Source organism: Bufo bufo, chromosome 3, assembly GCF_905171765.1.
Source record: "Bufo bufo chromosome 3, aBufBuf1.1, whole genome shotgun sequence".
Taxonomy (NCBI): Eukaryota; Metazoa; Chordata; class Amphibia; order Anura; family Bufonidae; genus Bufo; species Bufo bufo.
Window position 1 is genome coordinate 99,893,094 of NC_053391.1, and position 16,696 is coordinate 99,909,789.

Here is a 16,696-nt window from a genome sequence, read left to right on the forward strand (position 1 = left end):
GATAAAGTATACCCCAGATCCTGGAAAATTTTGCACAATCTTTTAGAATCAGGTTTCTGGATTTGTTATGTATAAAAGCTAAAAATCAGTCATTCTTTGTAAATCATTTGTAGAAGTTCCTGCTTGGTGCCATGCTATGCTGGTGGTAGTGTGTGGTGTGTAGTTATTATCTTGTTGCCTCCCCATTCAGGTGGTTCTTCTGTGATAATATATGGCGATATCCAGCAAAGATACACTACAGCCCTAGCACATTCATAAAATCCAAAAATGTATATATTACCATATGCAAGCAGCAAAGTTTCTTGAATAGAAGTATTTGAGACTTGTTTAGCAGCAGAGTGGTTAATGTCATTATTTTGCACATTATATTTTTCAAATTTAACTCCATTACCATGTACAGAGACAGAATACATCACAGATCATGCTCCACTATACACCTGCTGGACACAGGACCCTGTCTTGGGTCTCTTCCTTCTTTCTTTTCTACCCTTTCCTTCCTTCCTGTTTTTCCTTTTAGGCTTCTCAGTGCAGGGTCTTGATTCTTGTGGGAGAGATGTCGTACTTTTGAATTCTTCATGCTTGACAGTAGGGGCAATGGTTGTAGTCGTAGAATCTACGTTCCTCATAGGGTCATCATTAAGGATATCATTGAATGGATCCTGTCTGTGTCCTATGTCCACTATGGAGTCTAGTGGTGTGTTGGCCACTGGCGCCCTCTCATTTTTGACAGTCTCTTCACCCCAGATGTCTTTTGAGGGAGATTTGATATTTTCTTTATTGAGCCGATTCTTCTTTTTACCTTTAAGACCTTTTCCCTTTTTGTTCTTTCTCTCTTTCTGCTTAGTTTTGTCTTTCTTCTTCTTTGTCGTGCTCTGATCATGGGTAGTGGTTGGGCTAATTGTCATCATGATCTTCAGGAGATCCTCAGTGGCTTGCATGACTTTTCCCAGAGTCGGTTGTCCTGGTGGTAGCTCTAATGATGGCATTTGACTAGGTTCTTTGTCCTTCGGAGTTATAGGAGCATCTATAATATTTCCTCCATAATCATAGAGTCCAGACTCTCTGAGAACGGCAACGGTTTCATTTTCGGATTTTTTGCACCTGAAAGGAAAGCAACGTGAATATTATAGCTTAGATTCACTGTAGTGACTACACGCACATACACCAATTAGCCATAACACTAAAGGGGATGTCTTGGAGTATAAGAAATAAAAGCAGCTGCAAGAAATGAGCTGAACGTTTGTCTCCTCATTATATCAGTGATATGTCACTATGACATATCAAAAGTTATTCCAAAGTGCAGTTCCCCTTTAATTACTATTTATTCTGCATACAGGTACTTCAAGTATCACTTCTGGTATTGAAGGCCACTATTTCATGACAATGTCCGCTCTCATCAATACTTTTTCAAATGATAAGCTGATCACAGAGTATACTGCTATATGAATACTAATACTGGCCTACAAACAAGTGCATCTGTGATGGCACCAAGCAGAAGCACTTCAGACAGTGCCAATCCTGTCTGTCACTTACCAGCCATACCAATGTCGCTCCACACACTGCTCCCGAAGTGTGAACTCAAAGCATTGCACCTGGATGACATTAAAGAACGCCTGTCCCACAACCCGGGAAGCCGTATCATTCACCCTTCGAAGGCAGTCTTTAAACCTAAAGAACAGAAGCAAAATATGCCAGTAAAAATCATTTGAGAACGATTGTTTTTTAAATGGGTGGATGATGCAGACCTTAATCAACCAAAATCCTGAATAGACCAATCAAGACTGCTTTCCAGCACAATCTTCTTAAAGGGGTTCTGCACTTTGTTTAAACTGATTAATCTATCCTCTGGATAGATTATCAGCTTCTGATCGGCGGGGATCCGACACCCGGGACCCCCGCCGATCAGCTGTTTGAGAAGGCAGCGGCGCTCCATCAGCGCCGCGGCCTTCTCACTGTTTACTGCAGGCCCAGTGACGTCACTACTAGTATCAACTTGCATGGGCGAGGCTAAGCTCCGTTCCCTTGAATGGAGCTTAGCCCCGCCCACGCTAGTTGATACAAGTCGTGACGTCACTCGGCCAGCGGTAAACAGTGAGAAGGCCGCGGCGCTGCTGGAGCGCTGCTGCCTTCTCAAACAGCTGATCGGCGGGGGTCCCGGGTGTCGGATCCCCGCCGATCAGAAGCTGATAATCTATCCAGAGGATAGATTAATCAGTTTAAACAAAGTGCAGAACCCCTTGACTTTTTACTTGATACCATCCAACTACAATTGCGTTTACTACGTAGCAGCCAACTCTCTGCATTCAGATGCTGTGAGGAGCAGACAATTGTCGGGACAGAAGCGTTACTTCCAGACAATCAGCAGCTCATTTAGTGGAAGTAAAGTGCTCCACGGTAGTACCTCCGCCGATCACCTCCACAGTATGAGGTCGAGCAATGGCTGCTGCTATTACTTGTCCCCGTACAAAATCGATCTGCTGCCCAGGAATGATGATTGAGGTGTCCACATCAAAGATCATTTTACACAATAAATGATCCTTTTGCTCTTTCATCTGCTGAACTGCACCAAATTTACACTGGCCAATTTGTAGGAATGCTCATTCCAGATAATCGGGCCATGTAAATGCAGCTTTAATTTTAGGTGGAACTTGTCCACAGTCAGACCTTTTCACATCCCAACACCTAACATTACTGAACAAAAGACAGCACAGAGTGAGAGGCTAATTCTTTACATTTTGGCCCCAGGTTTACTTCTACTCCAATCCTTCTTTTCCCTTCCTCCCATTTTTTTCTCTCCCGTCTCTCTTCTTTTTTTATTTCTTCTTATTTTTAAATTTATTTATTTATCCTTGGACTTGAGGAGACATTGGAGACAGTTTTATCAAATTTTCCACAACAGTTATTGTCATTCTTTGATAACTGCCTTCCTGTACAGACGTATTATTGAAGTGCTGCTTATGTTATTCTGATTAAAAACTTTACTCAATCTGGCTGAGCATGCATGTTTATTTCAATGGGAAAAGGGGTCTATCTCCCGCAGGGACAAATGATTGAGTATTTTGAAATCCAGCATGACTATTCCTCTTTCCTTTGACATCAGCAGTCAGAAGACCCCCATACACATTAGACAGTTGGACAATCCTGTGAAAGTTGTTATTTTGCCTAACTTTTATGTAATGTGTATGAACCAGATTTAGTCAGTTTAAAATTAAGGTAGCTGTAATTTTGCAATGTATTTGTTTTATCTTTACTGCTCCTATCTCCCGTTCTAAGCTGTGGTCACATTACCATGTTCATGCAGCTCTTTCTTATTTCCTGTGATGTTATGTTCATGGATGGGGCAGTGATAGGTGAGTGTCTATGTAATTTGCTGGGTGGGAGGAGCTATAAACTAGCTGGGCGTTGTTAGGGGCGGTTCTGGAGGTGTGGCAGAGAAAGGAGAAGTGCATTATGGGTTTGGTTGGATACTGCAACAGGAAGTGCTGCATACAGGATGGAAACCAGAATGATAGGCTTAGGGTACTTTCACACTAGCGTTTTTCTTTTCCGGTGTTCTGTCATTCTGGTGGACCTTATCGAGATGTGATTCTCCTCTAGCTGATCTGACACCCCCGGAAATCCACCAATCAGCAGCCTCACACACAGTCACACATCCCTGCAAATCCTCCAATCACTATCATGCGCGTGCAAATGTAGGCGGGTCCTGGCGGAGGAGAACTGCATGCAGATCAACCTGTCCTTTAAAGGCATCGCCTGGAAATCCCTTATGGCCATAGATATCGAATGTCTAATAGGCTCGGCGTCTGTGCCCACAGCACCTCGTCTTGGGGCAGCACACACTCCATGGTCAAGCTCATCGGCATAACCAGCCACGGCTTCCCCAGTGATCTGCCTGTGGAAGAGCAGAGGAGATGCCCAGGACCCGCCTACATTTGCACCCGCAGGATAGTGATTGGAGGATTTGCAGGGGTGTGTGACTGTGTGTGAGGCTGCTGATTGGTGGATTTCCGGGGTGTGAGATCAGCTAGAGGAGAATCACATCTCGATAAGGTCCACCAGAATGACAGAACACCGGCACTGAGTTCCATCAAAAGTGCTCAATGCCAGAAAAGAACTGATCAGGTATATGCCCATGCATTCTGAATGGAGTATTCTGTTCAGGATGCATCAGGATGTCTTCCGTTCAGTCATTTTGACTGATCAGGCAAAAGAGAAAACTGTAGCATGCTTTATGTTTTATCTCCGGCGAAAAAAACTGAAGACTTGCCTGAATGCCGGATCCAGCATTTTTTTTCCATAGGAATGTATTAGTGCCGGATACGGCATTCAAAATACTGGAATGCAGGATCATGCGCAGACCGAAAAAAAGGTGAACAAAATAAATGCCGGATCCGTTTTGCCGGATGACACCGGAAAGACGGTTCCGGCATTTCAATGCATTTTTTTGACTGATCAGGCATTTTTAAGACTGATCAGGATCCTTATCAGTCTTACTAATGCCATCAGTTGGCATATGTTTTGCTGGATCCGGCAGGCAGTTCCAGCGACGGAACTGCTTGCCGGATCACTCTGCCGCAAGTGTGAAAGTAGCCTTACATGGTGAAAACGGGTCAGGAGAGTCCAAATTGAAAAAAAAAGCATTAGAAAGATGTACATGAGATAAGAAACTACAGATGTAGCAGAGCTTAAAGGAATTGTGATAAAACATGTCACTGTGTTATCTATCTGACGGAAGCCATTGAAAACCATTGAAAAAGTCAACATTTTCTTGCCATTGTTTACTTAAAGCATTACTGTTTCTTTTAACTCTGCTTTAATTGTCCATGAGCATATCTATTAAAAACCAAACCAAGGGCAGACAGAGGTTTTGGGGCAGAACTACATTTTTAGCCAGACTAATCATTATGACTTTTCACAAAAAGTTGCAAGGGTTCTCCACTCCCCTGATAGGGTACAAACCGGCAGAGCCTTTGTGATAAATATGACTAGACTTTAGATTTTTAGAAAATGCTAATATATTTTGAGCAACAGATTTAAAAAAATTATGTGCAGATTTTTGTGAATTTGTAATAAAACAATGACTTTAAACCAAGCAGAAAGAGCAAAAAGTCGCAGATTAATACATCACCCTCTTTGCATAAAAATGTTGTACCACAATTTTGCACATGTTCTTATATTTTAAACCATGCTCGCCCCACTATGCCGCACCTATTTTCTAGCAAACCTTGCCCCTTCATCTACTGAAGTGCAAAAAACAGTTTAAACACACAAAATAAGTGTGGTACAAGGCATATATGCCATTTTTTTCAGGGGCATTCAGCTTGGTAAATCACCCCAGTATTCAGTCGTGCTGCCAAGCTGAGCAGTGCTCCATTATGTCATTGTATTATGTCCATTGATGAATTAGTTCTTCCCTAAGATCTTTGTTGCATGCTCTTACCTGCTGGCTCCACATTGCAAATGGTGAAATCTGTGGGGGATATCCGCCACATAAATTTACATTCTGTGGATTTAAAATCTGCACCGCATGTCAAGTTACATGCAGATATTGTTGCAGAATATTTCGACAGCACCTGGATGAAATGTACTGCTACTGTAAATCCTGTGGATTTTCCGCATGCAAATACATTGTGTCAAATCCAGAGGGTTTATGCTATGCGTGGCCATACCCTAACAGACTTGTCATTGAGTTCTATGCTACTGAACCTTGCTTAAAGAGCACTTCCACAAAAAAATATATTCTCTGGTCCTTTAGATAGATTCATGATGTAAATAGTAGTGTGAGAAATCTTTCCTAACAGTGACTATATTTGTGAGATTTCCTTTTCGTTCTGGTCCTCGGCTGTGTGACTGACACTCTGACTCTCCAACTGACACAGCGTCTTTTGTGTGGACAGGAAGTCAGTTTCTTTATTTATTCCTATGGGAGCCTCAATGTCAATTTCATAGGACTGAATAGAGAAACTGACCTCCTGTCCACACATAAGACGCTGTGTGCGTTGGACAGTCAGTGTCAGTCACACAACCGAGGAGCAGATAAATCACAAATACAGTTACCACTATTTACATCATGAACCCTTATAATACACCAGAGAATAACAAGTTTTGTGGCAATGCTTTCAACTGATCACCTTGTAAAAAGGGTCTGGACCAGGCATGCTCAACCTGCGGCCCTCCAGCTGTTGTAAAACTACAACTCCCACAATGCCCTGCTGTAGGCTGTTCGGGCATGCTGGGAGTTTTAGTTTTGCAACAGCTGGAGGGCCGCAGGTTGAGCATGCCTGGTCTAGACTAACTGTCTACATTTAAGACATTGGGAAGAATGTTATTATTTATTTTATGCACTTATATAGCGCTACTATATTCCACAGCGCTTTACAGATATAAGCATCATGCTGTCCCCAATGGAGCTCACAATCTAAGTTCCCTATCAGTATGGCTTTGGAGTGTGGGAGGAAACTGGAGTACCTGGAGGAAACCCACACAAACACGGGGAGAACATACAAACTCCATGCAGATGTTGTCCTTGGTCGGATTCAAACCTAGGACCCCAGCGCTGCAAGGCAACAGTGCTGCCCACTACACAATTCTGTCTCCAAAAAGTAGCAAAATAGGGCTTTGTGAAAAAAATCTGCAATTTTTTGCCTCCCTTTTTGCTTTTTAATACCACTAACTCCAGTTTTGAAATGTGGGTGGTGATACAAATTGACGCCAGTCAGTAAAAAACTGAAGTTGCAAAAGGGTTAGGTTTAAAGATGCGCCAAATTTAGCAAACAGCAAGCGGCATTTGAGAAATTTGGTGATAAGTATTTCAACAAAGGTTGAAGTAAAACTGACTGCAAATATTACCCTCCTTATAGTGTTAGTGAATTATTACATTTAGAGCATTTTCTTTGTAGCACTTACATAGCATAACTTTAACTTTATCAGACACCTAAGAAATAATTTTTTATGTTTTATTTTCAGTCTTAACTTTGTGCCCACCAAGGTAACACATTCACTACATATGTGTTACGGCAGTGTTTGTGAAACCATTGTGCCAACTCACAGATTTGACTTTGGGCTAATCCCAAAGTTGTTACCTAATCAGTCCCCTGGTATTTACATTTTAACCTATGTACAAGGATCTGGACTAGACTTTGCTACAGGGAAACCACCAGGCCGCTACCTCCTGGAATACTGTCTGTGTGGTCAACTGCTGACCCACAGGGGCTGAGACACAGATGAAAAGTACCGAAGGGTCAGGCAAAATTGTAGTCAGAAACATGCTGAGGTCAGGACTTGTGAATCATGTGCAATACAGTAAACGGTACAAGGGCAGGCAGTAAATAGTCAATTCGGAGGTCAAGCAGCGGGTCAGAATCCATTAAACAGGCAAAGGTTGGTACATGGGCAGACAAACAAATACTGCATGTCTTCGCAGGGAACCAGCAAGCTAGTCAGGGGAACGTGCCCTAAAGTACCCCAGGTTTGCCAGCTATTGGCTGGTGAAGATGAATGTGCACGCGGGCTGGCGCTTTAGAAGCCAGAGGAGAGGGCTTGTGTGCAAGCAGGCCACAGCCTGCATTGAGGGACTGAGCGGACCTGGCGGCCAAACCCACAGGACAGGGTAAGAGGAGCAGCGGTAGCAGTATGGTATGCACATTCAATTTAGTTCATACCAAACACAGTTCTCCCAATGAAGGACTTGGGTACTTATCAGTATATTCCATTTCTCTCCTCGTCTTGTCCTTGGGGATTGTGTCTTGTTTTGTGGCCCAGTGTTTAAACATTGCATTCCCCTGATAAATAGGAGTGAAGGTCACCATGACTGGAGGTCTTCAGTCATCGTTGCATCAGATTTAGGCTAAATTCACATTTGTGCCACAATTCCAGTATTCTGTTCCAGAATAGTAGCTGAATATCAGAACCCCGATGTAAAATCACAAAAAGTTGCAAATGTTTGTGAAAAATTGACAAATTGCCTATACAGTGTGTGTATATATATATATATATATATATATATATATATATACATATATATATACACACACACACATACACACACAGGTATACATATATATTTAGTTATGCATAATTATTTGCTGAAAGCTAAAAATACAGCAGTGGACCTACCTTCTGTCACATTGGCAATGACTGATGGTATGCCAGAGGAAGTTCCTGTAGCCATAGCTGGAGGTAAAGGGATGGATGACATGTTCACAGTGATCGTGAGTCCTACAACACGCATCTGTCTCTTTATGCTCACCTATATGATGACAGAGATAAAGAGGACATTGAGTGAAGAGCCCAAATTATAGTCATATAATCCACGTAATATAATGAAAATATAAAGTTTTACCTCAAGCAGCCAAGAGATTCTTAAAGCAGAAATAAAGAAAATGTTCTGTATCAGGGATGCTCAACCTGCAGCCCTCCAGCTGTTCAAAACCATAACTCCCAGCATGCCCTAATAGCTGTAGGCTGCCCAGGAATGCTGGGACTGGGAGTTGTAGTTTGGCAACAGCTGGAGGGCCGCAGGTTGGGCATCGGAGGGCCACAGGTTGGGCATTCCTGCTCTATATACTTCTATCATGAACTGACAATAATAGAACGGTGTATACTGTATGTAAAAAAAGGTACTGACGTTTTGTGTGGATCTGGACTTCTAAATGGAGCATGCATGCACTCTGTCTATATAAAGCTTCTGAACGACTCTTTCTGCAGGTTTGCCCCAAGTAAAATACTTTTTTTTTCTTAAAAGGCGTGTGCCAGGACCAGTGGCATGTATACTTACCATAGACACAGACCACGACACTGCTACAAGCAACAGGGGTGGTGCTGTTTTTAGAAGAAAGCAGCCATGTTTTTCTAATCCTGGAAAATCCTTTTAACTAGACGGAGGGGGTGAGCCGATAAATCTAATAATAATTACTGGTATTTATATATACAGTACAGACTAAAAGTTTGGACACACCTTCTCATTCAAAGAGTTTTCTTTATTTTCATGACTATGAAGGCATCAAAACTATGAATTAACACATGTGGATAACAAACAAGTGTGAAACAACTGAAAATATGTCATATTCTAGGTTCTTCAAAGTAGCCACCTGAAATGGTCTTCCAACAGTCTTGAAGGAGTTCCCAGAGATGCTTAGCACTTGTTGGCCCTTTTGCCTTCACTCTGCGGTCCAGCTCACCCCAAACCATCTCGATTGGGTTCAGGTCCGGTGACTGTGGAGGCCAGGTCATCTGGCGCAGCACCCCATCACTCTCCTTCATGGTCAAATAGCCCTTACTTTCAAAGTTTTCCCAATTTTTCGGCTGACTGACTGACCTTCAGTTCTTAAAGTAATGATGGCCACTCATTTTTCCTTACTTAGCTGCTTTTTTCTTGCCATAATACAAATTCTAACAGTCTATTCAGTAGGACTATCAGCTGTGTATCCACCTGATGGTCCCAACCCCATTTATAAGGCAAGAAATCCCACTTATTAAACCTGACAGGGCACACCTGTGAAGTGAAAACCATTTCAGGGGAAATTGTTCTTGAAGCTCATCAAGAGAATGCCAAGAGTGTGCAAAGCAGTAATCAAAGCAAAAGGTGGCTACTTTGAAGAACCTAGAATATGACATATTTTCAGTTGTTTCACACTTGTTTGTTATGTATATAATTCCACATGTGTTAATTCATAGTTTTGATGCCTTCATAGTCATGAAAATAAAGAAAACTCTTTGAATGAGAAGGGGTGTCCAAACTTTTGGTCTGTACTGTATATTTTCTTGTGCTGTCCTTTACACATACAGCCATGCACATTTGTATCCTGCAAGAAGCTGCTGACAGCCACATAACTCTATAAATGTCATATTGCACTGTGCGCCCACCTACATTCTCTCTTCCTCCCCCGAAATAAAATCACCAGTGCGCATAGGTCCTTACATTATCCTGTTTAGTGTGGTAAATTCATCCTTTACCGGCAGTTGGGTGACTACTCCTATAATAAGACCGCTTCCTACTGTCAATATTGTAAAAGAGAATAGTTAGAAATGGATATGAAGATCCAAACCAAATTCTTAACTTTAACATTCATTCAAGTGAGTGTTACCTATCTTACCTCCCCCTTAAACTTGACCAGCATGCACATTTATTGTCCCTAGGATATGCCCCCATTGTCTGATAGGTGCCGGTCCCACCTCTGGGACCCGCACCTAAAACGAGAACGGAGCGGGGAAATGAATGGAGGGCGCACTGCGCATGCGCAGCAGCCCTCCATTCATTTCAATGGGGCCCCTGAAAATAGCCATCTTCCCCATAGAAATTAATGAAAGCAAGGGCCACACGTGCGCGGTGCACTCCCATTTACTTGTATGGGAGCAGCACTTGCTGGTGGACGAACCCCGGGAAATCCGGGGTCCTCCAGCCACCACTCTCCCCGCTCCGTTCTCCTTGCAGGTGTGGGTCCCATGTCCTAGCGATATGCCCCCATTGTATGTGATGGGAATACCCCTTTAATGTGCATGCTAATATAGACATCAGTGCTATTAAATGGACATTTCTATCAGAAAGGGTTATTTTTTAAACACAATATTCATAGATGATAATTTTTATAGAGAGCTAAAACTTCTACATAGATAGAAATTCCAATCTCAGTTCACTGCTGCTGTGAGGGAAGATGTTATCTTCTAGTATAATAGTAGACTGTAGAATTGGTATGACAGCTGTATTGTTCTCTTGCTAGGCCTAGATAGAGATATCTGCAGAAGAGCACAGCACTTGTCAGTGTAACCTGTGATGCTCTAATTGACTCAATCATCCCCCTTCCCTTTCTGGCTATAGTGATGCCCTGACTGAGAAAGTCAAGTGTTTGATGGGCTGAAATCGCAAACAAAGGAGGAAGTAAAAGACTCAGGACAGGAAGTAGAATAAATGGAGCAACTTCAAATTATTATGTCCAGAAAACCTTCTACCTGTTGTTAATTTAAAAAAAATACATAAACAAATTCACTTATAGGCTGCTAATCTGTGACAAAATTTCGATGATAGTTTCCCTTTAAAGGGGGTTTCCCAGGACTTACTATTTGGAGTCCAAATCCTGGCAGTCAACTGTTTTCAGGAGCTCCTGTGCTGGAACTACACAGCTCCCCCCACTGTGCAGTGGCCATGCCTGGTTACTGCAATGCTGCTCCCATCCAAGTGCATTTTAGGGTATTTTCAAACTAGCGTTAAAGTTTTATGGTATTGAGTTCCGTCACAGGGGCTCAATACCGGGAAAGAACTGATCAGTTTTATCCTAATGCATTCTAAATGGAGAGCAATCCGTTCAGGATGCATCAGGATGTCTGCAGTTTAGTCACTCTTATGGTTTTCTCTGTCCAAAATCCCGGAACATTTGACGGCATTATTTTCCATTGAAATGCATTAATGCCGGATCTGACACCAAGTGTTCCGGAAAAACGGATCCGGTTTTCCGGTCTGCGCATAAATACCGGATCCGTTTTTTCCGGATGACACCAGAGAGACGGATACGGTATTGCAATGCATTTGTGAGACGGATCCGCATCCGGATCCGTCTACAAATGCTATCCGTTTGCATGCGGATCTCCGGATCCGGCAGGCAGTTCCGGCGATGGAACTGCTTGCCGGAATCCAACAAAGCAAGTGTGAAAGTACCTTTATTTGTTCATTTTAGAGGGGAAATCTACCCCAAACAAGATGATAGGAAATTACCACATATGCTATATGCTATTATGAGAATGGGTCTCCATAGGGGGCTACTGAAGTTCAGTTGAAAGTATAATCTTTGATAAACCGCTTCTGTCAGTATTTCTGTATACATTTTGGTGGAAATAACTTTGAAGTAGTTAATTTGGTAATCTCGTGGAAGGTCCTGAATATCCTGGCAGCTGATTCTATAGAACTGGGGCTGTGTCTGATGCTCCTTGTTCCTTCACCTACTTTTCCCATTCAGTTTCTTCTTTACTGGTTGCTTCGGCTACTGATGCATGTAAGATTAGCTCATTCACAGATCACTCCCCTCCCCCAATGTTCCACTTTTATCTCTTAATTCCTTTTACAAGTCCATCTGAAAATAACCAGCACTTTTACCTACACCCTGCAAATGTGCGCATCTCTGTCTACATGGTGCAATTCTAAGAGAAGCTAATTTTCAAGGAAATTAATGGGGAGGGGGGGACATTCATTTTTTCCCCCATTTTTTGGTTTTGTTTCTCTTTTAAAGCTGTTTTTTTTTTACAAAATACATAGCTTAATAATAAAACCTAAGTGCCAGAAGCATCCTTCTATTCAACATATCAACATTGTAAAGTACTGAAGTGCATATAGTTCAGTATTTGCTAGTGTGGTTCATGCTCAATAGTAATATTCACTGGAGGAGTTCTACAATACTCTGCAACATTGTAGCTCTACTAAGAAGTTGATGTATTTCACACAGTAGACATAAGTTGCAGGGTTTTAGCTTCTGATTCTTTCAGTGGGATGACTGCAGTATATAATAGCTCACATATTTGATTTTGGTAAATTGCTGAAAGTTATTGATGCAAATGTGTGACTTGTGTTATTGCTTTCTCTTGTATATGGGCAAAGTTGCACACTTAAAGGCGCTAGATGATTAATATAACGCTATGCCAAAAGATGACACTATAAAGACTACATTGTAAGTCTCCTCTATCACTCAAGCAATAGTTTTCAGCAAGCCTACCTGAATGCACCTGCAGCTCTCACAGTCTTAGTTCATTGTAGGATGGTAGCAGTAAAACCAGTCTTCTTACCTAGATCATTTTCTTTTTCAGCATTGTTCCCTGCTCCACACCAGAGTGTTCCTGGGTAGGTGAAGCCCCTCTTGACTCTGACATGCTGCCTTTTGAAATCTGTCTTTCTAGAGGTATCTGCACTCAAGAAGATCAAGCATGCCATCCTGACTTCTGCAAAACCTCCAAAGTCAGGGTCCCACATACTATCTTGTCTTTTCCTATGGCAATGGGAGAGAAATTGTCTGACAGTTTCAGCATCTTCATCCAGAGAGCATGAGAGTAGCTGTCTCCTCTTGTCCCATATGGAGGTCACCAGTTCTTCACCATTAGTCACCTGGTATTGAGCTTGGTGACCCTGAAAGGACAGCTGGGCACAGTCAGGGAAACCCATACTGCCCTGGTCACCAAGATCCCCCAACACCCCCCACACAAAGGCACATAATAAGAGAGCCAGCATCTCCCCCCAGCTCTCTAGTAAGTTCAGCACCACAATAAGGAGACAGCACCAGTCCAGAGCCAACTGCTTTTATAAGGGGACTTTGCAAGGTGGTCTGATCATTTAGGAGGAGGGACTTGTGGATCAGTAATGTTTCTCTCCTTCCCCACAGAAAATATTAGGATCTACCCCTTAAAATACTGCAGTTCTAGCAATGAATCTGTGTTGCTGCTATGGGTTTGGAATAAATCCTGGAAGATCAAATAACTAACCCTCCCACATATATCTATTTCTCTATACATACAAATACAGGTCTTTTCATCTATTGAGTCAGACTCAGGAACCTGTTGTTTTATGAGAGATGTAAGATGTTTGTTCACTGAATTGCTGGAGCTGCTACATCATCCTGCAGCATTCATGAAGCTGGGCTTCCTCATGGATCTTTTACATCTGAATTCATGGTTATAGATTCCTTTTACATTGCAAAAATTATATTACTGTAATGTTCTTGTTGCAAAAATGTGTTAATCCAGCCAAAATAAGGGTGGTTTTATCTGTATTTTTTACCATGTTTCCATCTGTAATTCCTCAATTCATCTTCAGACCACCTGATATTCAATTTGCATTATGCTCCTAGTTTCAGAATTTGCTCATGTGGTTATGTCCCTCCCAGTAATACATATTTTTTGTAAGACTTGTGTGTCCAGGGTTCTGCTGCTTTCTCTAGCTCTCCTGTATCAGCACATCTTCATTCCTGTACTGATTTTTCCTTCTATAGCCCACAATAACCTCTTCTCCCTTATTCTTTAAATCCTTATGATAAGAAGTGTGTGCTTGCTTCTTCAGTCAGAGTAATTGTCTCTCCATACACTGATAGCCTGTGAGATTCACCCTTCCTTCCCAAATGCTTCCATTCCTTTCTGCATTTCCCTGCCTGAAATCTTTAATTGCTATCGTCAGGATAAGTCATCGGTATTTGATTAGTGGGGGTCTGACTTCCAGCCCCCCCCACCGTTCAGCCTCTTCAATAAGCTTTGGCACTCCGTTGAGCGCCATAGCGTCCTTGCAGCTCACCTATCGCCACTGACATCATGTTCATCATTCAAATGGCCTAGGCATATCTCAATCCCATTCAAGTGAAAGGGCCTGAGCTACAATACCAAGTACAGCTGCTGTCCAATGGATGGCGTTGTGCTTGGTAAGCTGCAAGAAGCCAAAGTGCTGCATTCTCTTTATAGAACTAATTGTAACATATAACCAAATAATTGAGAGTGTGCTTGAACTATGTAATACTTTACAACCACTAATGCTGAATTATGAAGGTTAATTCGAGGACACCAAAACCTTGCTTTTTGTGAATAACATTATTAGAGATAACACGTTAAGAAGAGCCAAAAAAATGTTCTGAAAGCTCCCATTATGATTTAAATGGGTTTATACAGGATAGAAAAACTTGGCTTCTTTCTTCTAGAAACAGGGCCACACCTGTCGTAGGGTTGTGTCTGGTATTACAGCTGTGCTCCATAAAAACTGGAGTAGTATTTGTAGACAAAAGTGTTAGGTTTAAGAGGTTGTTTACCCAGGGGTACTTTTTCGGGCAGACACCTTCCCCATGGTGCCGGACCAGCAGAGTGAAACATACTTACCAGCTTCCCGTTGCTAGGTTCCGGCTCATTCAGTCCCCTGCAGCCGCTATCTCATTCCGGTCTCTGAGTCCAGTTTGACCAGTGGTGTAGCGTGGGGGGGGGGGGCGTTGCTCCGGGTGCAAAATTTTAGGGGACGCTAGCAGGGCCGCACCGCCAATTAGGCGCGGCCCTGCTCACAAGTGGGGGGCGGCGACAGGGCACAGGGAGATAAGCGCTTCCATTGTGGAAGCACTCATCCCCATAGTCATCTGTATCGCCGCCCTCAGGACAGCGATACAGATGGCTGTGTTGTGGCAGGGGAGGGAGAGGCGTCCCCCTTCCCCGTTCCTCTGATAGGCTGCAGGCCTAGTGCCTGCAGCCTATTAAAGGCCGCTGCAGGCGGCGCGAAGATGTCATCACACTGCCTGAGCCGTACAGCACGGGACACAGGCTGGAAGAGGCCCGCATCACTGCCATGGAGGTAAATATAAGTGTTTATTTTTTTATATGGTACAATACTGGCTACTGGCACACGATTGGGGGCACTTGTTACTGGCACATGATTTGGGGGCCATCTATGGGGGGCACTTCTCACTGGCAGATGATTGGGGGGCCATCTATGTGAGGCACTTCTCACTGACACATGATTGGGGGACATTTGTGGAGGCACATCTTACTGGCACATTATTGGGGGGCACCGTGGGGCATTTCTTACTGGCACATTATTGGGGGTACTTTTTACTGGAACATTATTGGGGGCATCTACTGAGGCCACAAAGAAGGAGTATTTTATATGGGGGCTCTGTATAGGGGCATTTTAAACTGGGGCATATTATGGTGGGTACTATGGAGAAGGGGAGAGAGGAGTACTATAGGGTTATCTATGGGGGCACTAAGAAGGGGTATTTTATACTTGCAAATTATCGGGGAAACTGAGGGCATCTACTGGGGCACTATATATGGGGCATTTTATACTGGTACATTATGGGGGGCACTAGGAAGAAGGAGGGAGAGGAGCACTATGGGGGCATTTACTGGGGGCACTATATAGGGGTATTTTACACTGGCACATCATGGGGGCACTATGGGGACATTAGCTCAACTGGGGGCATTAAAAGGGAGTATTTCTTGCACTGTCACATTATAAGGAGAATTATTAGTACTGGGGGGCATTATGGTGGGCTGTATTACTACCGGGGATCTAGGGGGAACATGATTATTAGTATGGGCACTATGGGAGCAGTATTACTTCTGGGGCACAGTGGGAACATGTTGGGGGCACAGTGTGAGCACTATTACTACCATGTGTGCTCTAGCAGAGAATTATTCCTATTGGTGGGACTTTTGGGAGCACCATTACTGTGGGGGCACCATTACTGTGGCACAGTATCAGCTTACCACAATTATTTTTGGGGAACATTATGTTTACACTATTAGTGTCAGGGGCACGATTTGCTGGGCGCAGTTATTTTAGGGCACTGTGCCAATAATTATTTAAGGGCACTATCTGCATGGTACTACTATTATCAGGGGGTTTATCTGTTTCTGCAGTTTAATATTGGGGAACACAGTGGCACAGTATTGGGGGTGGCATGAAGATTTGTCCAGAAGATGGGAGGATGATGGAAAAGTAGTAAACTAAGATTTTTTTTTTTGTCAAACTGCAGAGACGAGAAATAGCTGAAAAATGGTGGTCTGGTCTGAAGGTCCGAAAGGAAAAGATGAGGAAAGAGGAAAGGAACATCTACATCAAAGAGACATCACTGGATGTAGGAGTTATGTGCGCTGTATTACCCAGTATGTTCTGTAGTGATGGGAGGATGGATATAGAATTTGCCCACACTGTAGCAGCCTGGCCCCAGACTTCAGGTTCCACTGTGCGTGT

The 16,696-nt window shown here is 43.0% G+C and overlaps 1 protein-coding gene across 1 annotated transcript; it reads right to left on the reverse strand.

The window, feature by feature from the left end:
- Positions 1–419: 419 nt before the first annotated feature.
- Positions 420–13,445, reverse strand: PROCA1 (protein interacting with cyclin A1). Its single transcript, XM_040422118.1, has 4 exons — positions 12,769–13,445; positions 8,116–8,248; positions 1,534–1,668; positions 420–1,101 (listed from the first exon to the last, which is right to left on the reverse strand). The coding sequence occupies exons 1-4, from the start codon at positions 13,205–13,207 to the stop codon at positions 420–422; spliced, it is 1,389 nt and encodes a 462-aa protein (XP_040278052.1). The 5' UTR covers positions 13,208–13,445.
- Positions 13,446–16,696: the final 3,251 nt, after the last annotated feature.